Source organism: Molothrus ater, chromosome 6 (assembly GCF_012460135.2).
Source record: "Molothrus ater isolate BHLD 08-10-18 breed brown headed cowbird chromosome 6, BPBGC_Mater_1.1, whole genome shotgun sequence".
In the NCBI taxonomy this organism is placed as follows: domain Eukaryota; kingdom Metazoa; phylum Chordata; class Aves; order Passeriformes; family Icteridae; genus Molothrus; species Molothrus ater.
In genome coordinates this window covers 56880336-56906012 of record NC_050483.2, presented here as the reverse complement: position 1 = coordinate 56906012, position 25677 = coordinate 56880336, and the positions used below count along the sequence as shown (strand labels likewise).

The following is a 25677-nucleotide window of genomic DNA, read 5'->3' as shown; positions in this document are numbered from 1 at the left end:
TAAGACCTCCAGGTTTCCCATGATGGTCAGCGTGGATTCTGCCCTGGCTTCAAGGGATACCTCATAACTCAGAAAATCAGAAGTGGTGAAAGTACAAAATGACAGATACTGATCCTCTTGAAAAGGTAAACAGGGGATGTTTTTATTTTATGGTGTCATAAGGAAGTGGTGAATCCAGACATGAAAGCAATAGCTGATGCACAGCTGATAAAAGGAAATCTTTATTTCTGACCAGCTCAATGCTGTGGGATACTGGAATCCAAGAAGGTATAAAGTTTAAAACCAGGGAAAATAAAATTACCTAGAATGATCACAGCTAATGCTAAAATGCATTTCAGAAGGAACATCAACAGAAAAATCCCAAGTCTACAAGTCTTTTATGAGAAGAGAGTACTCCATGTTAAAAGATCTGGAGCTGGTCACTCCTGGAAACAAAATTGCAGAACCTGGGGTGGCAATTTCTAAAACTAAGCCTGTATTCCTCCTCAGGATGAGCTGTCCTAACCAAGCTCAAAAAAATTTTAAACACTTGTCTTCTCCAGTTAATAGTGACAGAGCAAGGAACTTAAAAGCCTTGAAAGGAGACCTGTCAGAAGTGTGATTTAAGAGTCTACAAGTTTTTCTGGCAGAACAGTTGCTTCCATGTGAGGAGTGATCACATTACTGAACCTGTTCCACCTGCTCTCTCCAGAGGAGGCAATCAGAGACAACCTGCTTTCTCTGAGGCTTGGAAGGAGCCTTGGCTCGGTGCTCCTGTGAAACTTGGACTTCTAGAAGAAGAAAACAACGTGGAGAAGGGGGCAAGCGAGGAAAGGGGATGGCAGAAAACAGAGACGGTCTGCTAGGGAATGTGAAAGATGGCAGAGCTGAGGTGAGAGGAGTGGTCTGGAAAAGAAAAGAAAATAAAAAAAGAAAGAAATACATTAAAAAAAGGCTACCAGCTGTCAGCCAGTCTTGGCACCATCCAGCTGCGGTGGGGTCACTCAGAGGACCGCATCTTAGGGAGTGCAACCTCATTCAGATGATGCCGGCTGAACAATGCCACCGGGAAGGCAGGATTTCATTGTTCCCTACCCAGCTCACACCGCTTTGCTGTGAAATCTGCAAAGCAATTACAACTAATTAAATTCCGACTTTATTAAGTGCGATCAAACCCCCGAAGACAATCCACCCTAGAACCAAGCCTGCACGCCGAGTGCCAGGCACGTTAATCAGCCGCAATTAACCCCCGAACACATCCTGGTGTTCTCCGCGCACGTTCTCCCGGCGGAGCGAGGCGAGGAGGCGCCGCTGCCCGGGGCGAGGTGCGGGGGCAGCGCTGCTGCTGCTCCGGCTCCGCGTCGCTCCCGTCCGGGCCGCCGGTCCGAGCGGCGGGCGCAGCCCCAGCCCTTCCCGGGAGGGGCTGAACGGGGAGCACCGGAGGCTCGGAGCCCCTCGGGGGTGTCCCGGAGCTCGCCGCAGGGGCTGTGTCCTCTCTCGAGGCAGGGCAGGGGCTGCTCCTCGCTGCGGGCCGTACCTGGGCGGCAGCAGCAGCGGGCCGGGCTCCCCGCCCGTCTCCGCCCTCACGGCGCGGCCCCGCGGCTCCTCCCCGCCCGCCGCCGCCCCACGCCCAGGTGTCCCCGAGCCGGATCGCGCCGCTCCCCCGCGGCAGGAGCAGCCCGGGCCGGGCGGCGGGGGCGGGCGGGGCGGTTCCGGAGCCCCGGCAGAGGCAGGGCCCGGGGGCGGGCGCGGTGCCGCCGCCCGGCCCCCTGAGGAGGCGCGGCGGGGCTGCGGCGGGCCGGGCCGGCAGGAGAGGCTGGTGCCTCGCCCGGCGGGAGCGGGCTCTGGCTCTCCTCCCGGCTCCCGGGCGCCCCGGGGGCGCGGCCATGTCCGGAGCCATGAAGTTCAGCGGGTACCTGAAGGTGCGGATCGGGGAGGCGGTGGGGCTGCAGCCCACCCGCTGGTCCCTCCGGCACTCGCTCTTCCGCAAGGGATACCAGCTCCTGGATCCCTATGTCACCGTCAGCGTGGACCAGGTGCGCGTGGGGCAGACCAGCACCAAGCAGAAGACCAACAAACCCACCTACAACGAGGAGTTCTCGGCCACGGTCACCGACGGCCATCAGATCGAGCTCTCCGTCTTCCACGACACCCCCATCGGCTACGATGACTTCGTGGCCAACTGCACCTTGCACTTCCAGGACCTGCTGCGCTCCGCCGCCCCCAGCGACACCTTCGAGGGCTGGGTGAGTACCTGTCCGGAGGAGAAGCCGGGAGGGCTCCTCTGGGCATGGATGGAGGGCACTCGCGGAGCCGGGGCTTGTCCTTGCATGCCTGTGCCGCAGACACGCAGCCCGGTGTGTGTCTGCAGGTACACAGGTGTGTTCCTTCGCGCATCTCTTTGTGTCCCTCTGCTTCACATTTGCTGTTCCTCGGGGACCCTGAGGACCCTCAGCTGTTGTGGCTTGAGGGTGAGGACGCTGTAGTCTCCCCTGTGAAGTCTCTCCTCATGTTTGTAAATGAACAGAGACAAGACCTGTAATACGTAACTTGTAAACGACACCAGCAAATTACACAAAGGTGTTCCTCCCTCCTTTTGCTCAGCACACAGAGGCGCACTTGGAGACTTGGATACCTGGCTTGGATGTATTTCTGCCCAGCTCTACACATGCTTGCACAATAGTTTGATGTGTGCATGCGGATTTCTTTGACTTCTTAGCAGAATGGCAGGACTAGTCTTGTGTCTGTTATGTACACTGCTGCTCTGGGTCAGTGCAGTTTCACTCTGAGCTAATTCTAGGTTATTTTCAGGTAAATGTCACTTGTATGCAGCCCAGAGAACCTCATTTATGGATTAGTTCTGATGGTGACAGAAACAGTACAGTCTCTAAGGCTGTACCTTTGCTTCCAGTCTTGTAAAGGAGGATGAGGTTACTGCATTGATCCAGACAGTTTGCTGGTAAGAGTTAGTTTAATAAAAAAAGGCATTTATTCTGAGTAGAGAAGGTGCAGAAGAGCTGAGAATGTTCAAGGCTGTGATGGGTATAAACTTTTTGAGGCTGAGGAGTTCAGGATGTGTGGTCAGATAACCACCACAATAAAACCAGATGTTGAGGCTGACAGTGTAGAGAACAGATAAACATCTTGATCCTATCACTGGGGAGAATGCTGGGACTTTCTGCTCTCTGTGTCTGAGGTGTGATGCTGCACCTTTGGAGTGATAACAGACAATGATTAATTCATGTATATTGGGGCCATTTAGTTAGATACCTTGTGGATAGGTGTGAGGTTTGTGCACTGGAGGTGTTCTCTCTCAGACGGTCCCTGATGCAGTTTTTGGGTCAGACAGAAAGGTCCCAGCAATTCTCCAGTGGCTTAGCTGAGGTGCTGCTCCTGACAGCCCAGCCTGAGCTGAGGGCATGAGCTTTGCCTGGTGGATGCATGCTCAGCTTCCCAGGCTACCTGTGCCCCTGGAAAGTATCTGCTCAGCTCCTGGGATTCGTGCTAGGCCAGGTTCAAATACAGAACAGACCCCCATGGGCAAGGCAGAGGAGTGAGCTTGGGATAGAGCTATGTGTTTTTGAGGGTTTTCTTGATTTTTGAGTTGCTGGGGATGTTTGCTATTGAGAGAGGCCCAGTCCTATAAGGAGGCTGGAGTCCTGGTCACACTGGAGCTGGTGACATGTGGGGTGACATGTGCTGCTCTGCTGCAAAGGGGGTGGCCTTATTTACATTACTAAAATACCTGTCATAATACTGCTGCTGGTGTGGATGCACGTACATTTCTTTCATTTAGTCCATCCTGCAGTGCTGATTTTTAGGGCAGATGCAGACTGTGGCCTGAAATGTTCATCTGAGGTGAGGGAAAAGTTTCTAATCCTTGCAGGATAGCCATGTGTTTTATGAACTCCTGTACCTGTGAGCTGATGGGTGCAATGGGGTGGGAAATCAGTGAATTCTTTTAACTAGATTGATGTAAACTGGTTTTATATCTGGGCATGTAGACAGAGGTTAAGAGCTGCTGCTCTCCCTTTAAATGAATGTCTGAAACTTACAGCTGGGGTGGATTTAGAGGGGAATGAGCAAATGTGTGCCTTCTGTTGCCTTTCTCTCTCCCCTCCCTTCTGATTTGCTTTGTTAGCATCTCGCATAGCGTGCAGCCTGGATCACATGATGACAGGGAACAGCATCTTGCCCTGATAATTTAATATGTCTTGATAAATCCAGCAAGGCTGTCACGGGAGTTTGTGTAATCAGAAGGAGAGGAAATGCTGGTTTGTACTAACCCAAGGTCTACGAGCTGCTGGCACAATGCAAAACACCACAAGGAAATGTACATTATTTGAATCACCTCCACTCCAAAATCTTTCATTTCTGTCCTTTTTTCATCCCCAAAATAAAAGCACAGGTAGGCAACTAAGGAGTGAATCGGGTGAGAGGAAAATTGATGAATCTTCCCAAGTTTGACCTGGCTTCTGCTTACTTGGCTGTGCACAATTTTTCATTTTGATTTGAAATAGAACTTTTATGTTCACTTTTCAGAGACAGGTAAAACAGTATTTTGGTAAAATCCAAGTGATTAATAACAGGCAAACAGGGCAGTTGGCTGCTGTCAGCTCTCAGGCTCATGCTGCTCTGTTTATAAACATGGATTTTCTCCTGCTGGGAAAAAAAAAAAAAAGAAAAAAGTGATTAGTTGTAACATTGGTCAGCACCTTTTGTGAGAACTGTTGGAAGTTTCAGCGAGAGGCAAGGAGGAGCAGTTGGTGTGTAAGAGTTGGTGCTTCCCAGATGACTTGCAGGTACATCACTGCAATTATGACCTGAACACTTATGCAGATGAGTAAGTGTATGGACATGAGCTGTCTCATCAGTAATGCTTATACACCTGAGTCATCCCACTGGGTGCTGGGGCAGTGTTCTCTGTTCATGGTTTGCTTTAAAATTCATGTTTCAGAGACTTCAAAACGGACCCTTTTCCTTCCAACCATTTGGGCTGTTTTCCAAAGTCTTTCTAGTAAACACATTAGCATGGTCCGGATATCTTCTAATTTGTGAGTTTGTTGTTACACACATTTGACTAATTTTCCACAGATCAAATTTGCAAGAGCTTATTAGCTTCAAGATCCTTCTTGCTGTTTCTCCTTTCTTATATTAACTTGTCAGGTTTCAGCAAAGTAGATTTTACCAACATTGCCAATTAAATGCCATTGTGCTTTCAGCGTGCTGTGTGGCAGCCACAGCTGAGCACCATCTCCCCAGTGCCATGTTCTGGCTCTGGTAGGCATTGCCTGTGTGGGTGTGAGGTTGTGCAAACCTGAATGGTTGCATTTTACCCAGGTGTGCATGACCAGGTGCAGGGAGGGAGCTGAGCTGCCTGCTCTCTGGAGCTGTTTGCTGGGATTTACATTGGGGTTGAAACTTGCCTCTTGAAAGCATTTAATTTTGCACTAGCCTCTGCTAGAATCTTTTTACTTCACATATGCACCTTTGAAAGGTATTATCTCCTCTTTGACTGTCTCTGAGTGCAGTATAGGATGCTGTCATATATCAGTGAAACAAATGGAGCACTCAGTGTAGCTGAAATGGGAGATGTTTACAATACCTGAGTTTTATGTAGTAGCTGAAGTGATTTTTAACCTTGGGGAAAGACTCTTTACAGATACTGAATAGCATTGTTACGAGGGAATTATTTATTCACAATTGTAAAAATTATTAGTCCCTGGGCAGAGATGCCATAATTTGTAAGACTTTAACAAGGAATAGACATTTAAACTTTGAAGTAGCAAATCATGAGAGTACACAGAAGGAAATCACATAACAGATGGGCTATAAGATTAGTGAGCCAGTCACAACTTCCCGATGAATTTGTTGCTCGTGTGCAGGAAGAGATTAAGGCAATTCTTGTGAGTTCCTTCACTTCAGCTCTGTCCTTCCCTTTTTTTTTTTTTCTTAAGGCAGAAATAATTGTGTTTTACCCATGTTTACATACAATTGTATTTTTTGAATGTGAAGTTCAAGAGTTAAAAGATAAGTCACCTTCTCTCCAGAGCATCATGGCCATGAGAGAGAGGCAGGGTGCTGCAGGTCAAATATAATGTTTGCTGCTTCTTTTGGCTCCTGCTTGACTGCAAAGTTCTTCAGGTGGGCAAAAGTTGCTTCAGGAGGCCAAAATACTTTATAGCTCTTGACAGAGGATTTTGTGGTGCAGTATTTTGTGTCTGTCCAATTGCAGAGATAAATTAAGCTTGTAGAGGTGGAATAAGTGGTGTCTCCATCCACAGGGCAGGAGCAGGCTGGGGTGAAGTCCATTTGACTTCTGTTTCCAGGCATGTGACAGTGATGTACAAAGTGAAGATCTCTGATCTGTGTGAAGGTCACACTGCATATTAATTAGGCTTGAGTAAAATGAGCTCCTTCCCTAACTTTTTGGAAGCCTTGTTTCTGTAATTGTTATTGCTGATATGCAGTTACTGTGTTGAATAGGACTCGTGGAGAGAAACACCCACTGCAGAAGGTAAGGTAGGTCTGAAAGCTACTGGAATTTCAGCTTTTCTTTCTTTGCTTTAGCATAAATTTGTCCTTTGACCCTATGAACAGATCCCCTCAAAATGCCAAGAGCGACCTATGCACCACAGCTACCTGAGAGTGCCCTGCAGCCTAAAACAAAGGCTGTGATAACTAAGGGAAAAATTGTTGCTATTTGTCAGGTGTTTAATAGTCCGTGGGGGTGTGATGCTAAAAACAGTTGTTCTGATGGAGGCAGATGAGACAGCTGACTGTCACAAAGAGCTGCACATGTCCTGCCCTGTTTCAGCATCAGAAGTGGAGCTATTTGGAGTCCTGTTTCTTGCTCCTCCCCAATAAAAGGCCTGGCTGGCAGCTGTGAGAATCCTTGGAGAACATGGAGACTGTGCTTGAGAGTGTGAAGATTTGACCCAAGCATGAGAAGAGCCAGTTTCCAGTGGTTGGGGCCAGTTAGGGGGGTGTGGGACTGGAGATCATGTCCTGGCTTTGAACTGAGTGCAGCAAGATGTGGGTTTGGCTATCAAGGTTTTCTGGGGGGCAGTGAAGTGACAGTGTTCCTGTCCCCTTCAAAGATGCTGTCACTGCATTCTTTGGTGGCTGTGGCTGAGGGGGGGGGGGGGGGGAGGAATTCTGTGTCTGGGGCAGAGCCAGAATTCCAGGAGTGTAGGACAAGGCAGGACAGAGTCCAGGCAATCAGGTGCTGCAGTGACCTGGAGGGAAATGGTCCCATGGGTGATGGGCACCCTTTGGGTACTCCTGCCACCAAGAGCAGTGGCAGTCACCTCGAGGTGACTGGAATGATGTGCTGGAGTACTGGATCCATCCCTGGGAGCCCCAATAAAAGAGGAACATGGACTTTTTGGAGGGAGTCCAGAGGAGGCCATGAAGATGCTCAAAGGGCTGGAGCAGCTCTGCTGTGAGGACAGGCTGAGAGAGTTGGTGTTTTTCAGCTTGGAGAAGGCGAAAGGGAAGCCTTACAGCACCTTCCAGTGCCTAAAGGGGCTAAAATAGAGCCGGGAAGGATTTTTGACAAAGGCATGGAGAGACAGCAAAAGAACAATGGCTTTAAACTGACAGAGGAGAGATTTAGATTGGATGTAAGGAAGAAGTTTTTTTACAATGAGGGTGGCAGAGGTTGCCCAGAGAAGCTGTGGATGCCCCATCCTGGGCAGAGTTCAAGACCAGGCTGGATTTGGCTTGGAGCAACCTGGTCTGGTGGAAGGTGCATGTGGCAGATGTGGTGCACACATGCATGGTGTGGAATGAGTTGGTCTTTAAGGTCCCTTCTGTTCTGTGGTTCCATCAAGCCCTTGTTGATGTGGTTGGCTGGAGTGGGGGGCTGACTTTGATGCCAGGGGTACCTTTACATTCCTGCTGATGGTGTTGCTGCTGAACCAGTTGAAAGCCCTGGTTGGAGGGAGAAGAGGCAGCCAGGGGCTGATGCCCACATTGCCTTTGGTCATGTTAGAAGCTCATGAGAAGGTGTTTGCAGACCTGCACCCGCAGCCCTGGGGGTGCTTTTTGCAGAGAGGCTGTGAGGAGGAGGAGGGGGCAGCAGGGAGACCGCAGCACCAGTGAGCTCCGTCCCCAGCCCTGCACCCTGCTGGCCCCACCTCACCCTGTTGGTGGTTTATATTTAGCTTTTTCCACAGGTCTTTTAGTAAAGCACATTTCACCCAGACTGTCAGAGGCTTTTTGTTTGGAGTATTTTCTGAGTAATGATTTGGTTTCTGGCCATTTTGAGCTTATAGGCAATAAACTCTGCAGAATGGATCGTCAAGGGGACCATTTGAGCTATTGAAATGCCATTAGAAAGTCTACTGATTTACAGGGTAATTCAATATGAGAAACATATCCCTTACTGAAGTGAATAAGACTCCCACCCTTTCTTCACAAACTATCAAGGCTCCTTTGATGTTTTAGGCTTTAGCTATTGTGCTTTGCTAATACAGCCAGGAAATTGGGGGCCTTGTGTGTAACCATGGAGAAAAAGATGAACAGCAGAGTTGCCACATGAAATGAGTTACTGGCAGCTTTTATAAGGTTTCTGGATCAGCCATTGCACCTTCTTGCCTCCAGATTTCATCCTATTTAAGCATGCAGTTAAGACATGTCAGACCATGCTGCAAATTTAATTTCTTCTGGAGACAATGAGCAATCTTTGCTCTGATTGCTTGCTCCACACCTGTGCTATTTGTAGGGCCGTGCTGGACCCGGGCTGGAGTTGTGGATAACTAACCTGGTGCCGTGTCCTGGTGGAGATCACCACGTGGCTGTTCCTCTCCCAAGCCCTGCCTTTCTGCTGGCTGCTTGTGAGGGAAAGCCCTGCTTTATAATAATGATATCAAAGATAAATGTGTATCTGGAACAAAGAGCATCCAGAAGCATCCCATTAACATTGCTAAGCCACTTAGTGTAAACCAGACAAACAGCTGTATTTCTGCAATGCCAATGATATTTTTGTATGCTTTGATATCATGAGATGTTCTCATCACTTAGGGAGGTCAATTGCTGAGGAAACCATCCTGCTTTAATTTAGGAGCCAGCACCACGAGCAGATGTGAGCCAGCTTTTGTCATGTTTGAGCAATGCTGCGTGGGAACAAGCATCTCCCTCAGCAGCTCCTGTGCTCTTGATACTCAGTGTCTGTGCTGGGCCCAAGGTGATGGAAAAAATTGCTTTTTCACTGCCCCTGCAGGACCTTTTGTGCCCTTGTTGTGCTAGACCATGTAATCAATGCCCAGATCTATCCCTCAGGCTGCCGGAGCAGTCTGACTGGCTGATGGCCCCGCTCCCTGCGCTGCTCTGTCCTTGGGCTCCTCCAGTGTGGGGCAGGCTGCAGGCAGAAGAGTTGTTCTGGTAACTGCCAGGGTTCTTTTTGGCTGGTCTTCCTTGTGAGACCCACTGCATCTCCAGAAAGCCTCGTGCTCTCCAGCCCACCGGTGCTCTGTGTGCTGATGGAGAGATGCAGCCCTCAAGACAGCGATGAGGTGCCTGTGACCTGTGTGACAAATGGATGTCACACCCTGGGCTGGCTCCTCTGAGTGCCACATTGCAAAGCAATTAAGCCCATCCTGGGGAAGATGCTGTCCTGGGCTGCAAAGCCACAGGGCTTTTGGGAAGTCAGGTCTGGGATAAGATTTTCACTTGCTGGCTGGACCTCCGTGGCTCTGGATGGGAATTTCTGTGCTCCATCATGTGGTGTGGAGCTGCCCTTTGGGTCAGCACAGCTCACACAAAACTGAAGCCCAGCTGCTGAGACTGTGCTTACCCAGGAGCTTTGCCAGTCCAAAAAAAATGTTGGCAGGGGAAGAAGGAGGGAGGGAGGTATGAATCTGTTAGATGGCATTACATAAAGGGTTTTTCTTGGTGTTCACCTGCCCAGTTTCGTAAGTTTTGAGTTTTGTGAGTGAGTTGGTTGTATTTGTATCAGTGATACAGTGGCAGCTCTCCAGACTCCTTCCAGGTGGGATCTCCTTTCTGTGGAACAGGCAGGAGATGAAGTATTGGTGCAGAAACACAAGCTGGGCAGCTTTGGTAGCTGACTTCAGTTTGTGAAATGGGAGACAGAATAAATAATCTATTTTTTTTTAACCATGCAAATACTATTTAGGCCTTAGTGGAATTTCTCTCTTATTTTTATTTTTTTACTTTTTATTGTAGTACAGATATTTCTGTCAAAATGGGGAGAGGAGGAAAATGCATCCATGCAGGACACGTTTCTAAATGTGTGATTTGCTGTATGAGTGTTGCATGTCTGCTGTATGTTTAAAAAAAGATGAGTACAATCATTTGCAGTGTGAAATCACTTAACAGATCAGTAGAGCCCAGTAACCTCTGAAAATGAGGCAGTAAAGGACAGGATGTGAGAAATAGGCTGTGGGTCTCTACTGTCCCAGGACTTTACATCTAATAGTAAGAATCACAGTGACAGATTGTCTGATACTGTGCATCCAGGGGCTGAGGAGAGGTTTGAGCTGGAACCTCCATATCTGACACTGTGGTGTTTTTCCTGCCTTTCTCTCATATATTCTATGTTAACCATTCTCAGAGACAGGATTTTGACTTGCCAGCTGGTCTCATTTGGTGTGAAAAAGCAGCTCACACCTCTCTAACACCACCTCTGTTTTCTAGCTCTCTCTCACACTCTGGTCTGCTCTGTGGTTTTTGTTTTGCCTTTGCTTGTTTCTTTTTTTTTAATTCCTTCAGTCTGCATTTTAGCATAGCACAGTCTTTTGCATGTTTTTTCATGAGAACATTTAATTTTACTCTGTCGTGTAAGCAAGACATCCATTGGAAATTAAATTCTTCATGTACATCTCCACTTGCTAAATTTAGTATCTTAAACCTCCTATGATAGCAGTGGTTTAGGGAACCTAAACCTTAGTTTGGGAATCCTTTTGTCATTTTTGGATAGAAAAATGCTTGCCATCCTTCACAGCCTTATAGATGCTGTAGTGGGTTCAAGCAGGACCAGTGGTGCTGGGTGCTGTGGGTGTGAGTCAGAAGGAGAAGTGCACAGTCAGAGGGATCATTTAGGGTTGTGGCAGCTCTCTGGAACTGGCTGGGTCCACAGTCGGGATGGGAAATAGGATGACAGTTTAACTATGACAGTAAAAGTCAGCATGGGATGTCTGTGCTCCAAAGTGCTTTTATCTGACAAAATAGTTGCAAATCAATGCTGTCTCTGATAGCATTGGAACTGGCTTGTCACAATGTGTGACTTAGTTCCTAGAGGGATTCTCTCCACCTAAACTGGTCAGTGTGCTCATGCCATGCTAAATGTGTTCAGTTCTGGGCTTTGCTCCTTCAGAATAACAAAGGTGTTTAAATCAGGAATGACTAATGCAAGACTAGCTTGTCCTGTTTGAATTCCTGCTTTGTCCTGCATTTGCTTTCTTGGTAAACAAGGACATATAGCTTCTTGGCCTTTTCTCCAGGGCTGAAGAGCAGAGGAGAAATAGAGTTCCAAGTAGTGAAATTTGGGATTGATTTACTGCATGTTTTCTTCTATCTCATATCCTTCAATTCTTTTAAATTCTACATGCTTTACATGTTATCCTTCCCTCACATATAGAGTGCCACATACATGAAGCTCTCCATACCTCACTTCTTTCTGGCATCAGTTTTTAATAACATCAACGTGAAAGTTGCCTCCTTCCTTTCTCACTTGTTTTTTAAAACTTTGCCTGTGTCTTCTGTGAGATTCCAGCAGAACAGGAGCCTGGTGTTTGCTTCTGCTGTTGTTTGTGAGGTTCACATCAGCAGATTCCCCATGGCTTCCATGGAATTACACTGCCAGCTTTGCACTGGCTAACTGGGAGAAGACCTGGACACGTTTCCTTCCCCCTTCTTGCATGCAACACGAGTTGATAATGATGGCTGGGTTGTACATTATTTATTGGGCACAGTGAGTGCCCATAGTGCTCTGAGGAAGGGGAAGGAACTGGCTTCCATCAATGAGTTTATTATCTAGGTCATTCACAGACTGAGGCATCTCACATTAATGTATTCAATGAAAATTTATTCTCTGAGGCAGTTTGCTCATGAGCCTGGAGGAAGATATAACCATGTGAGGAAATGTTCCTGTGCAGTCCAAATCCATGGTGGGATTTCTTGTCAAAGCTGCTCATTGGAACACACTGCTAATACAAAAGTTGCAGAGCTTTGTGTAGGATGAGCTTCCATCTCCTAATAGGGCTTGGTGGGAGTATTGCTGCTGATAATCAGTTTTCTACATGGAGGCCTATGCTTATCACTTCATTACCTGTTTACTCTGTGAAAAGTCCAGCGTTAGGTACTTCCCAGGAACTGCTCACCAGACTGGTTTGTATGGAGGGCAGTTTACTGGAGATGGTTGAAAATGACCCTGCAACGTTTTCTTTTATAGAAGTTTGTCCCTTGTTTCTGCAAGGGACTCCTGATGTGGCAGGCAAGAAGAAATGCTGGTTTATTTAGCCTTCTTTAATGTGATGGGATGTAACTATGGTTATTTAGTAGCTACTCTGCAAGAAACTAAGCTTTTCTCAGCTTAGAGTGGAGCAGAACTGGGTGGAAAAGATAAGTCATCTTCCTATCAGAAACTGCCCCTGTTACAATAATCCTATCAATACCTCATGATAGTAACTCATTTTTACCAGGCTTTCAGACAATTAGCTTGAGTATCATCTAGCCTGTCTTGCCAATAGGGATGATGTTTTCACCCCGTTTCCTTCATTCTAGAAAGGAACATGTTCTGCTTTCCTCTTGCTGAAAGGTTTATCAAAACCTAGATCTTCAAAATTCATGCTCATGTCCAAGAAAGGAGCAAAGTCTAGAGCTGTCCTCATGAACCCAGACAGTGAGGCTTTATTCTTTCCCTTTGAGGGACAAAAAGGGTATGATGTAGGCAAAGTAAATGGTAAAGGAATAGATAAAAGTTTCTTTGGCACGTTTGCACTTTAGGTTGAGGCCGATTTCTCCAGCTCTACCTAAAGCACAGTGGAATCCCTCCCCATGTTCACTCTTAAGGAGCTGTCTCTGCAGGCCAGGACTCCTTGTGTCCACATCCTTAGGGCTTGTCATCCTCTGGGAGTGACAGTGTTGAACTGAAGGGCAGACCCCTGGATTCTGGAGGATCAGGAATAAAGCATCAAAAATCCAGGCTATGCTGCACATCCTCCAGAGTGTTTTTGAGCCCCTTGGAGACAAAACATGTTCATGTGCTAGTATGACCCTTTCCATCTGGGCTAATATAATACTTAGGAAGTCCTCCAGTGTAGGAATGAGTTTTGTGTTTAAATGTGATGGAGCACTTTTTCAGCAGCCCTGTGGGCTCTGGCAGTTTGTCCAGGGCAGATCCAGGAGGGCACCCAGCGGGTTTTTGCCCTCCTCTGCTCCACGGGCAGTCACTGTGCAGCAGGAGTGGTGGAGAGCTTCCTGCTTGAGTCTCTGCTTCTCTCCTACCCCATTTCACAGCTGAGCTTGCTAAAGAAACCATCAGCCAGGCGCCAGGCCAGTCAGTGTGGGGGGCTGTTGGCTGTGGTTTTGGAGTCGTGCGAAAGCGCCCGTCCCTTGTGCTGCCTCTGCACGGGAGCGGTGGCGGCCGGAAGAAGAGGCGGGAGCAGAATTTTGGGGCAGCTGGGGCCCTTAATCTGCTTTTGGTCAAAGCTTGATGCCAGCATGGCTTTTCCCTGTATTTTGTATCTACCAAAAGCCTTGGTTAGTGATTTATCAGTTCACAGAATCACAGAATGGTTTGGGTTGTAAGGGACCATGGCAGGGACACCTTCCACCAGACCAGGTTGCTCCAAGCCACATCCAGCCTGGTCTGGAGCACTTCCAAAAATGGGCCAGCCGCAGCTTCTCTGAGCAAATTGTGCCAGTGCCTCACACCCTTGTAGGGGGAAGAATTTCTTCCTAATCTCTAATATTTACCCTCCTTCAGCTTGAACTATCATCAACCCTGTGCTTCCCCAGCAGTTTCTGATGACCACGGTACCAAGCCCTGTTCTGAGGTTACCTGTGCTCCTCTGGATGGGTGTTGGGAGCTGTGGTTGCTCTCCTCTCTGTCTTGGGTGAGAGTTGCTGCCTGTGGCTGCCCATCTGCAGGAGAGCAGGGTGTTGGTGCTGTGGTGTGGAGCTGCCTGTGTGCTGTGGCACAGACAGGACACGATGCACCTTCATTTTAGTTCTTGCTTGGTGCTGTGTCTAGCAAGGAGAAACCCTTTTGGCTGGTTATGTTCTTTCTGGTTAGTACTATCTTGGTTAAAATTCTTAGAATTGAAAGCTTTAGAAATTCTGAGAAGGAGCTTAGAACTGAAGCTATGTCTAAAATCATCACTTGATTCATTTTAGAATTGCATAATTCTGATTTAGTCAAGAATAATATTGCAGGATCTGAGTGGATTTCTTCTGAGGAGCAAAAGATCATTCAAGTTGTCACATGTTTTGGCTTATGTGGATGTGATCTCAGAAGGTTTCTGGTGTGTCCTTGCAAGTTTGTCATTTCCCTTTGTCGTGGAGAAAGCTGTGTCTGTGATTAATACGAGGTCACTGATGTTATTTCTATATATAAATAAGCTTAGTGCAAAGATATTGCCTCAGCAATGCATATGCCATACTCATTGTTTTTAAGCAATGCACTTCTTATTTTAGCAACATTTTTGAAGCTCCTGTTCCTGTTTTGGACACGAACATTAGGTGAGAAAAGAGTAACTGAGCTTGCAGGTTTTAAGTAGCCCTTGGTGTCCCTGTGTTTGGCTTCTGAAAGTTTGCTCTGAAAAAATTTTGTGACCTCAGAAAAGCTCATCAGCATTTTCTCAGTATAAGTTTTGTGGTTCATTTCTAGGTTGACTAAACTATCTTTTTATATTAATAGTTCTGGTCGGGGGAAATTTCATTTGCAGAAAAATTTGCAGATCTCTCATCTCTGGAGGTGTGAATTCAAGGCCAGGTTGGATGGGGCTTGAAGCAACCTGGTCTAGGTAAAGTATCCCTGCCTGTGCCAGTGGGGTAGGAATGAGATGATCTTTAAGTCCATTCCAAACCATTCTATGGAATTTGGGTTTGCTGGTTTTGGGGTTTTTTTTGGTTTTTTTTTTTTTTTAATTACTCCAGTTGCACAAAAATATGCTGTTTCAGTGCCTGATAATGTTTTTTTTTGCTGTTAACAATAAGGAATTTTTTCTCTTTTGAATATATATGTATATTTTAGTCAGTAAATGGGTAGTTGCAAAATTCTGTACACCTATAGCATTTCTTCTTCCGCCATCTCTGACAATATTAAGCAAGTGTTTCCACAGGAACAGTGCTCTTTACAATAGACAGTGTTGTGGCTTGCTTCAAAGCCACAGCCAGAGCATGTAGGTGTTTGAAGAGTACCAGATCTTTCCATCTCTCGCTGTGAATTTTCCAGTGGGTCAGTACTTGTTCAGACTTTCTATCTCAGTATCTGAAACCACCCCCCTGTTTCATGTTGCTCTGTGTGGTAATGCCCCAGAAGCCTTTCAAACTCTGCTGGGCTGCAAGAGGAGTTTTTTTAGAATCACAAAAAGTTGAAATTCGTGGTGCGGCCAAGATCTAGTCAGCAACTCCAATATCAATTGTTCAGAGCCAGGCTGGACAGGGCTTGGAGCAGCCTGGTCTAGTGGAAGGTGTCCCTGCCCATGGCAAGGGGTTGGAACTGGATGATCTTTGGGGTTCATTCCAAACAAAACTGTTTTATGATTTTTTTTTTTTTATGGTTCCATCAAACCCCTTGCTACTGTAATCTTATCTCAGCTCTGTCAATGTAAAGTATATCAGGAGTTGAACAGTGTTAGGTGTTTTTTTATCTTTCTTAGGGATGTGTGTTTGTAATGTTTCCCTTCACTGAATGTGGGTCAGTCATTAAAAGGGACTGGATCTCTTAATTTACTTCCCTCCAAGGTGGCTGCTGAGAGGACAGGAACTGAGTGGCTTCTTGGCTTTGTATTACAGGGCTTGGTAAATCTTAAAGAAGGAAGGGAATTTACTTTATTTTCAGAGGACATAAATGCTGTCCAAGGGATTTCTGTCCTCAGCTGGTGAGAATTAAGGTAGAAGACTAAAACTGATGTGACTTTTCCCAGAGTGAATAAAATCTTGCTTTGGGAATTATGGGAACATGTCCCCACATACAGCCAGGGCTGTTTGTCTGCAGGAAGAGGAGCATGAGGTCCACATTAGCAGTGCCACCCAGGTGGGGATGTGCTTTTTTCCAGGAGGGAATTTCTACTTTAAACACATTAGTGTGCTGGAGTTAAAAGCTTATGTGTTTGTATATAAACCACATGCAACACTCTGGCACAGATAAAATGCCAGGCCTTCCATTCACAAAGAAATAAAACATTAAAACATTGTCAAGGAGGGAACATGGCAACAGTTGTCCTAAATATGACTGGCTTTGTAGGTGAGGCCGTCCTGCTCTTGGCTTACCCAGGATTGCCATGTGCTGGGGCTTGTGGCAATCCTCAGCAAATCTTTGTTTGCAGAGCAGAAGGCTCATCTGCAGGTTTGTGGGTCATGCTGAGTTTGGAATGGGAAATGTGGTCAGCACCTAAGTTATGTTCTCGATTGACCTGTCAGCAAAACCACTCCAACCATGTTCTGACCTTTTCCTCTACATACCCTTTCTGGGTGTCTCAACCCTCTGGTTTATTTAATCCATGGTAAATCTTGGTCACGTTGGTTCCTCATCTCGAAACCACACTTTGGAAAGAGAAAAAGAAATACTAAAAAAGGGGAAATACGTGACAGCGTGCTGCTGGTAGGTCCCAACAAGCTGCCTGTCAGCTTCCAGTTGTTCACAAAACCCTGGAGAGCCTGCTGTCCTTCAGAGGGAGGCAGCTGGGTCAGCTGAGCAGCACATTCCATTGACACTGCACCTCGTCACCATCCGGTGGCTAGCACCAGCCAGTGCTGTGCAGCTCCTTCCTGCCTCAGCCTCATTGCTGGAGTCACAGCTCTGACTTTATGGTCACAAGTGGGTAGTGAGATCATCTCTCTCATGAGGTAGATGAGGAAAACTGTAATCACAGACTTGATAGGAATAAAAATTGCTTGGTCTTGGACAGTCTGTCTCTTATTGTAATGCTTGGCCTCAGGATTTCAGGACAATTTTTTTTTTCCATATTATTTTTGGTACTGATGTCCAACCCACTGTCCTTCCTCGTGAAAAACCTCACTTCTGCACCCTTTTTTTCTAACTGCTGTTTCACAGAAATTCACAGAAATATTTTGATTGTACTCTTCCATCATCCCCACAAAAACAAAAAGCCTAAACAGAAAACCAAACACATAAACAAAACCCACTGTACAAATAGGATATGATCTAACTTGGCAAAGCAAGTGTTGGCAGTGGCGTGTCCTTTCTGGGTGTTGTCAGCTGCAACCTACATTCTTTTTGCTGCCTGAAGACTTGATTGTGGCTCCCAGCACTGGACCTCATGGGATTGGAGCAGAGACATGAGCAGTAACATCTGGACACCAGGAGCAAGCATCATACCTTCAGGAATGCTGGGGGAGTGCATGCCTTGGCACTCCTTTTTTTTTTTTTTTTTTTTTTTGTACCTTTGGAAGTATCTAATTGGCTGTGCAGCCAGAAACTGCTGGTGCTTTTACATGATGTTCTGGGATGTGTGTACCAGGGATATGGGGCAATCCCATAAGTGGCTGTCAGGGAATGGGAGAGGGAGTATGTGGGCTAAAGTACTTTTAAACCTTTCTTTTCATCTTTCCCTGTGTCCCAAGCAGGTTCTCTCCTGTGACATGCCACTCATATTTGATAGTTTGCTTTTCTTCCCTGTCTCAAATCATTGGGCAGATCATCTTGCAACATGGAGAGGGGACATGGTAGATTAATACTGGCTGGGTATAAATGTTAGTACTTTATAATTTCAGTGCTAAGAAACTGCCAGGTGAGGAAGTGAGAGGAGGAAGAAGGAAGTCACTGTGATCAATTCCAGATCTGGGAACAATTATCAGAGCTGAGGTGCTTAGGCTTTCCCATGGTGTTACAGCCCATGCCAAGGTTTAAAGTTTCTGGATTTAATCTCTCCTTTTTGTATCCTCACTAAGGATGGGTAATGGGATTAGCACTGTAGGTGAGAATATGAGCTGTGTTGGGAACTGTACTTCTAAAGACTGCCATGCCCTTGAGACACACCATTTGAAATCTTAGGATTTCCCAGAAATATTCCTGACAACTTGATCCTGCACAGAAATGAATTCATTGTGATGCTGGCAGGGGTGGTGTGTGCCCCTCAATCGCTTGGCTCAAGGCTTTAAAGTCATTGAAAAGACTGAGGGTTCTGGTGCTTTGGAGCAATTGACTCTTCTTGATGCCTGGACTTCTATGGAGTCCAGGTACACGTTGTTTATGTGGGCTTTGCTGAGTTTCCCTTGCACTTTCCAAGCAGTGTGACTGCTGTGCAGTGAGCTAGGTCTGTTTCTTGAAGACCCAAATCCCTGTGTCTACCTCTGCTCCTGCCATCCCCATACATTGCTTTCCTTTTCTGTGAAACGGATGGTGTAAGATTTGCTTGGCACCCAGAGGGGCTTTGCTGTCTTTGTTTGGAAAGATGGAGATGTGTGGGAAGGGTTGGATGTGGGTGATGTGTTTGGAGTGCACAATCTCCTGTGCAGCTCCTTCCCTCTGTCAGTGTTGGCTTCCAGCACCGTAGGAATGTGACACCAGCATGGCAGCCTGGGTGACAGCCAGCACTGTGGGCCTTCCTGAAACTTCTACATCCACTTTTTAGGGGTCCAGCTGTCCCCAGTGCAGTAAAGATCAATAAAGGTCTTTTCAACACTTGGTGTTGAAGGGAGGGGAGAAGAAGGAAGGTGCCTGTAAATCAGGCCCTCTGCAGAGCTGTTGGTTTGTGTCTGTACCTCTGTGTTGTGGAATCCCATCTTCCTGGCATCGAGATGCTGAGCACATCTCACTCCAGAATCCTTCTTTTGTAGCTTACAGTGCTCATTATTAGTGATCAAGCATCATAAATGACTGAACTTTTCCATCAGACTGCCTTTTGCTGCAGCACCAGGACTTAACTTTTAACTGTTGTTAAAAGGATGGTATTTGGCTCTTCAGTATCTGACTGAAATGTTTGGAGTAGGAGACAGTTGTGACCTTTCCCCTTTTTACCTGAGGTGTTGAGAAATTTGATGGATTATCTTGAGGACTAATGGATTTTAATGGTTCATGATCTCATCTGCTGTGGCCTGGTTTTAGAAAAAAGAAAGAACTATTGGACAAAAATGGAAAAGCAGCAGTACACCAAATGAATTACATGTAGTAGGAAGATATTTTAAAAATAGTGACACACCTAATGGAGACTCAAATGAGAATAATTTCTCAGAACTTTAGGATTATGCAATAAAGCCTATGAATAACGAGAAAATATTTCCCAGCACTGAATAGTGGAGAACAACACAAATAGGTGAGTGAGCAAAGTTCTGGGGAGCCAGCTGCAGAGGGGATCTCTGCATAGAGATGCAGCTGGTTTAGGGGCTCCTGCTCCTTGGGTTGGGTCCATGAACAGGGTATTGGGGGCTCTGCCCTGTATGCTGTACATCAGTACAACCAGTGGATTGCCCCTAAGTCACCCCTAAATTCTGTCCTGCTGTAGCTGTGCAGTGATGGTCCCTGGGCAACCAACGAGGCACAGAACCTCAGACCATGTGCAGACTGTGCTGCTTAATGTAAAGTCATAAATGATTCATAAAGTCTGCCTAGATTTGTTAGGGAGGTTAATTAAAGCTGAAGGTGAATGCTGTGCCTTGGATGACTTCTCAAGATTGAGAGAACTGTTGTTGCTTCTCTGCCCAGTCTTTTTGTTTCTCCTTCTGTATTTCTGCCTGGTGGCTGTTCTGTTCCTCTCTGGGGCAAACCCAGGTCTCTGGTGTGCACTGGGCTTGTTTTTTCACTGCTCTTTCCTTCCTGGGGGGCATTGCCTCAGTTCTAAGCACATCTGTGTCACTGCTTTACTTTGAGGAAGCTCTGCTCAGCATCTCATTGTGGTGGCCCTTGGAATGTTTCCATGTGGGAAGTGCCACCAACTTGCCTACTTGGCACCAGTCAATGAATTTATTTCTTTATAACTGTAAACAGAAAAAGTGGCACAATTTCCTGTGTGTTCTGCCAAGTTATGTTGGGTTTGTGTAGGAGACAGAAAATACTCTTGTTGATAATCTCCAGATCTTGGAGATAGAGAAGAGCAATTCCTCTATTGTGTGCTCAGTGATAGACCTAAAACGTGAGCTGTCAGGATCATCCCTTTGCAACTCCAGCTCTACAGCTATGGAAAGATTTTTGTTTTGCTGGTAATAACTGGTTGTTGAGGTTTATTGATATGTTGTCACTGATAATTGAACGGAAATAGAAGATTTTTGTTGTTTGGGTGTTGGTCAATGCTTTGAAGTCCCCTCAAGAGCAGAGACCCTGTCCCACTGTCAGCCTCTTTTACCTGCAGTTGCACACACAGGTGTCTGCAGGCAGATTTCCATACCTTGCATATGCAAAGCTGATAGCCTGATAGCAGCTACTGAATGTCAGCATGGGTGGATTTGCTGTAATCAAGTGTTCAGACAGCTGAAAATGAAGCCCTGCATTTGCCATCCTTTAATTTAGTGGTCCTGCATTGATGTCAGCATTTGCCTTTGGGAAATTAAAGTAATCTATGATTTTCCTTCCCATCCCTTCCAAAAAAAAAAAAAAACAACTAGCTGTAGGAGGAGGACAAGAGGAGTTGGAAGGAAAATACAGTGATGGACTGGACATGATGGTATTTGGCATGGTGTTACAAAGATGCATGGTGAATAATTAAGGTTTAATTGTGCTCAGCAGAGCTAAAGCTGTGCTTGTATGTGCTTGTGGTAGGGAAAGGCAGCATCCGTCCTGCCCACACAATTCTGGTTTCACACGGGCTGTGGGAGGCAGCTGGGGGGTTCCTGCCCCTTCTCTCTGCTCAGGGAGGCTCAGAGCAGCCTTTTCTCTCTGCCTGGCATCTCCCCTGGCCACCATGTGCTGTCACTGGGGGGTTCCAGCAGCTTTGCTGTTCGTGGCAGTTCACAGAGTCATCCCACGCTTGGCATTTCTGTGCCCTCAGGAAAGGGACCCTCACTAGCAGGGTCTGGTCATCCTTCATGTTTTCTGCTCAGCCCATTGACCAGCCTAGCCATTTCTAGCCCCACACTTGTAGGAGGTTGTGGATGAAAGCTCTCCCCTGTTGCAGACTCCAGTGTGTGCATGACATTATTAGATTCTCCCACGTCCCCCCCATTTGGTTTTGAATTTCACTTAAATTTCTAAAGGAGTGGGTTTTTACTCAGTGCTGGTGCTGTTGGGATCAGTGCCTCGTCTTCAAAAAACTTCAGTACCATGGGGTTTGTAAGCAGGCAATTGTATCCTCTGCCCCTGGCACATAACTTGGGGAAAAGAGTAAAAAATCCCTCTGGAGAGTTGTTGTTGTTGTTTTCTTTGAAAATATAAGGAGAACAAAAACATAATAGTCCCTGAACCAGTTGAGTCTGTTTCTCTCTTTATAACTTTATAACTTATTAATTTTTTTTTTCAAATATGCTAAAGAGCATCTTCCTGCAACCATTACTTGTAAATCATTCATTGCTTTAGAGGTATTTCTCAAAAGCAATATAAATTGCTGTAACACCATAGGAGCAGGCTCTAGCTCCTGCTTTCAAAAGTTGTTGTGGTTTTTTTTTAAGATTTGAAACCTCCTTTTTTATCTGTATTATATTTGTAGCTCTTCAAGCAGGTTTTCTTGACAGGAATTTTCATGGGATAAATAAATCTTGTTCCCACCTCAGCAAATCTCCTGTAGAGGTGGGTGATCTCTTGATGAAACCAGACTAAAATTGATTAAAGAGTCCAGGATTGGCTAAGAGTCATTAGTTATGCATACTTGTTCATGGCTGGTGCAGAGCTTATAATTAGGCAGCTCGAATGAAAACAAAAGTAATATTTTAAGCAGCTGTCCTGAAACAAAAACTTAGAATGACAATATTACAGTAATAGCTGGAATAACTGGTTGTGGGAGTTTTGAGAGAGACTGACTTTCCACCCATGTGTGAGTTCAGCTGCAGAGTATGAAACTTTGTTCAGGTGAGCTCTGAGGGCTTTAACACTGGGGGTACCCTGGACCTGCTGACTGCAGGTGGGACTGGCAGCTTTTCCCAGTGCTGTCCAGGTCTGCCCCAGCACCTGTGGTGGGAATTGCTGCCCTGAGCACTTGCCAGCCTTTGCAGCAATAAGAAGGTACTTGGTACACTGTTGTGTGTGTTTGCTTTTTTATTTTTTTTTTAGGCACCCTTATTTGAATCTTAAAAAGTGCATGCTGTGCATTTGTAGGAAAAGCACTTTAATGTGTCGGTCTGGAAATGCAAAATCCCCTTTGTACTAGACAGCCCTGAGGATTTTCGAAGGTGTCTGACTTGATAGGCAGGTGTCTGTCAGCCTCAAAAAGTATAAGAGGGACTGATTAATCCAGAGACTGTGTATTTGGCTGAGAAAATTGCCATTTGACCTGTCCAAGGAGGTGCTGCCTTATTAAAATACAGAAAGATCTGACATTCCATAAGCATGATCTGGTAAGAGCTTAAAACAAGAAAGATGACAAGAAATAACTAGAGGCATGTGAAAAACCAGCTCTAGCCTAACCCAAATTTTCAGCTCTTTCGACTGAGCCTTGGGAATTGCCTCTACAAACGACTGATTACATATGCAGTTCTGTTAATTAAAATAAAAATTATGGAAGTAGGAAGTCAAAAGATATAGCTACTTGTTTAATTAAGCTAATGAAGTCCCTAGGTAGCTTTTATATTTGCTTTACTCACTCCAAGTGTCTGGCCTGTTCTGTTTTTGAAGCCGTGTCAGCATTGACATGCCTCAGAAAAAGGCTGTACTTCTAGGATGGGTATGGATTGTGCCTGTGGGGAAGGAAGGACAGAGCAGCAATGGCAGAAGGGATGTTCTAGGCTCCAGGGTAAACACAGTCATCTCCTGTGTCTGATCCAAACACAATAAAAAGATTCCCACTGATTCTGATGTGCTTCAGATCAGACTTCTCAGACTGGATTATCTGTTGAGGGGATGGGAGGGGGAGAAAAAAAAAATCTTATAAACTTATGTGAGATGTAGTGCTCTTGCCAGGTGCAGTGTTGAAGATGTCTTTTCATCCTGGAGGCCCACCTTATCTACCTCATCTTGAGTTTGGAGAGTGAGCAACTTGCAGGCAGGCACCCTTTGGATCTGCCTCTTCCCATCCTTTCCTGGGGCAGGCTGGGCTCTCTCAGAGGCCAACTCACTCTACCTGCTCTTCAAGTTCAGTGGATGCTTCAGCTGGGTGTTGATATGTTGCCTGAGAGATTACCCTCCTTCTGAATTTGTTTTCCAAACCTCTTCCATTGATGAATCACGCACGGCCAGTTTTTATTATATGAGTGAAGGCATGTGATTATGGAGCCTTGTTTTGGTCTCCCTGCATCTGCTCTGCTCCTGTACTGATTTCTTTTTTTGTAATGCAGAGAGGGGGAGTCAATAACACCTGGCCTGTTGTTGGGAAGGATGTCAGCACAGCCCTTTCCTGGGGAAGGTGTGTGAGATGGTTCACTGGGGCCCCTCCTTGCGGGAAACCAGTCCCTGGCAGCTCCCTTTGAAGTCACGTGGAACAGCAGGATCCCAGCAAGTTCAGGCATGGGGCACCATGTGAGTGGTTTGGGTTAGGAGTGCAGTTCCTAACTCCCAGCACAGTGTCCTGGCAGAGGCCTGTGCCTCACAGTGGAGGTGTAATGAAGCCATGGCTGAACTCCTCATCCTTACCTGCCCCTTTCCAGCCTGCCTGCCAAAATCCTCCAGTGCTTGTTTTCCCTGGTTGGGCTGTGAAGTTCAGCAGAAGTTAAAGCGTGTGCTTAGCTCTGGGCCAAAATCCTGTGCTGTTCTCACAGGTACAGCTGAGCTCCAGCAGTTGATCTTTTCCACCCCTTGTGCTGTGGACCAGCGTGCTGCCTTCATTTCCTTGAGGGTGACTAAAGGATTTACTACACTGATAAGCACACTTTCCTCTCCCAGTGAGCTAAAACTTGGCCAAGTTACCTCTAAACCAGCCAGAAAGTCTGTGTTTTTCCCCCTGGTTCTTCCCTGGGGAACCAGGCTGAGGATGACAGTTCTGGAGAGGAGGGGGTAAGGTGATGATTGTTTACAGGTCTGCCTGCCAGTGGTATGATGCTGCACACCACCAGTTTAGTTTGATTTATTCTGAGATCACTGCGCCTCACAGCAGTCACAGTAACAGGCATGCATAGAATTTCATAATTCTCCTTTGCTCCCAATACAACAGGACTTTCCTTTGGCTTTGATACTAAACCTTCCAGGCATAAGCTTGTGATTCCCTAAAATTAGTTATCCCATGCCAGATCTTTGGCATTAGGAAACTTTGTACATATTACCCTTTGATGATTGTGTCAAATGCATCTGGATGGTTACATTCCTGTATCACTTCTCTTATGCTACGGTGTAGGAGTTCCCCCTGAGCATCACCTGTGCTGCCTTCAGGCTGTTGAGCTTCTCTGAGCCTCTCCTGCTTTCTTTAAGAATGAATATCAGCTGCTTTGTTGACCCAAACTGATTTCATGGTCTACTTTGGACTTTATCAACTCTGTCAGGATTAATACTGCAACACCCTGTTTCTCTGTAAAAATGGAGGGGTTTTGCCTTTAGTGTCAGTGCTGGGAAATGAAAAACAGAGAAGAAGTGAGGAGTAAAACTTGGCATCTGCGTGGTGCTTGTGTTCCACCCCTGCTGCTGTTGGGAGGCTGGATCCTGAGGGTGTTTGCTGGTGCTGGGAGGTACTGGCATCCCTGGAGCTGTGCCAGCATGGAGTCAGGGCTTGGGCTGCCAGCCCAGCTCGGGTTATCCCTTCCATGGCTGGAGGGCCAGTCCTTTGGCAGCTGCTCCCTTTGGAAGTGCTCAGGTCTTGTTAAGTAACAGAACACGGTGAGAAGCCCTCTCTGTCAGTGAAAGTAGGTGCTGGTGCTGGAAGTGCTTTGGTCACTGGAAAGGTGGTTGAAGGAGGGCTGGTATCAGGAGTTCTTTCTTTTGGGGACACAGTGGAGTGCCAGACTCCTGCTCTGTGGGTCTCTGGTTTCAGCTGGTTCTGGACAATTTCTGCGTGCTCAGCTCTGGCTGCAGTTGCTGTGTCAGGAGAGTTTCCCACAGTGTGTGCTACAACTGTGGCTGCACTGCAAGGCTGAGAGCGGTGCTGAGGGTGTGAAGGTGATGCTGAGGGTGTGAAGCAGGGGCAGGAGCACCGGAGGCTGTGCTGCAGAGCTGCCTGGGGTCACCCCCAGGGCCTGAGCAGGGTGCTGGCTGTTCACACCCAGCTCAGCTCGTGGGGCTGCACCAGCACTGTGGGTCCAGCAAGTGTGAGCAGCTCACAGGTGTCAGCTGCTGCCAGCACGGGGCCGCTCTGGAGTGTGGCCATGGCTCTGGTGTCCCCATGATGGTGGGAAGCACGTCCTCTCAGGCAGGTGCTGCTCTTGGGGAGCTGCTGATGTTTCTCAGGCCAGCTCAGCTCTGTGGTCAGACGTTTTCCTTTCAGGTTTTTAGGTCAGGCGTTATTTTCTGTTTCGGGCACATTCCACATGTCTGAGAGT

General features: G+C 46.7%; 1 protein-coding gene across 1 annotated transcript in view; it reads left to right on the top strand.

The window, feature by feature from the left end:
• Nucleotides 1–1821: 1821 nt before the first annotated feature.
• PRKCH (protein kinase C eta) overlaps nt 1822–25677 on the top strand; it is a 113435-nt gene continuing 89579 nt past the window's right edge. Inside the window, exon 1 of the mRNA XM_036385078.1 lies at nt 1822–2225. Within this exon, the coding sequence (XP_036240971.1) occupies nt 1866–2225 (360 nt within the window). The 5' untranslated portion in view covers nt 1822–1865. The remainder of the gene's footprint in view (nt 2226–25677) is intronic.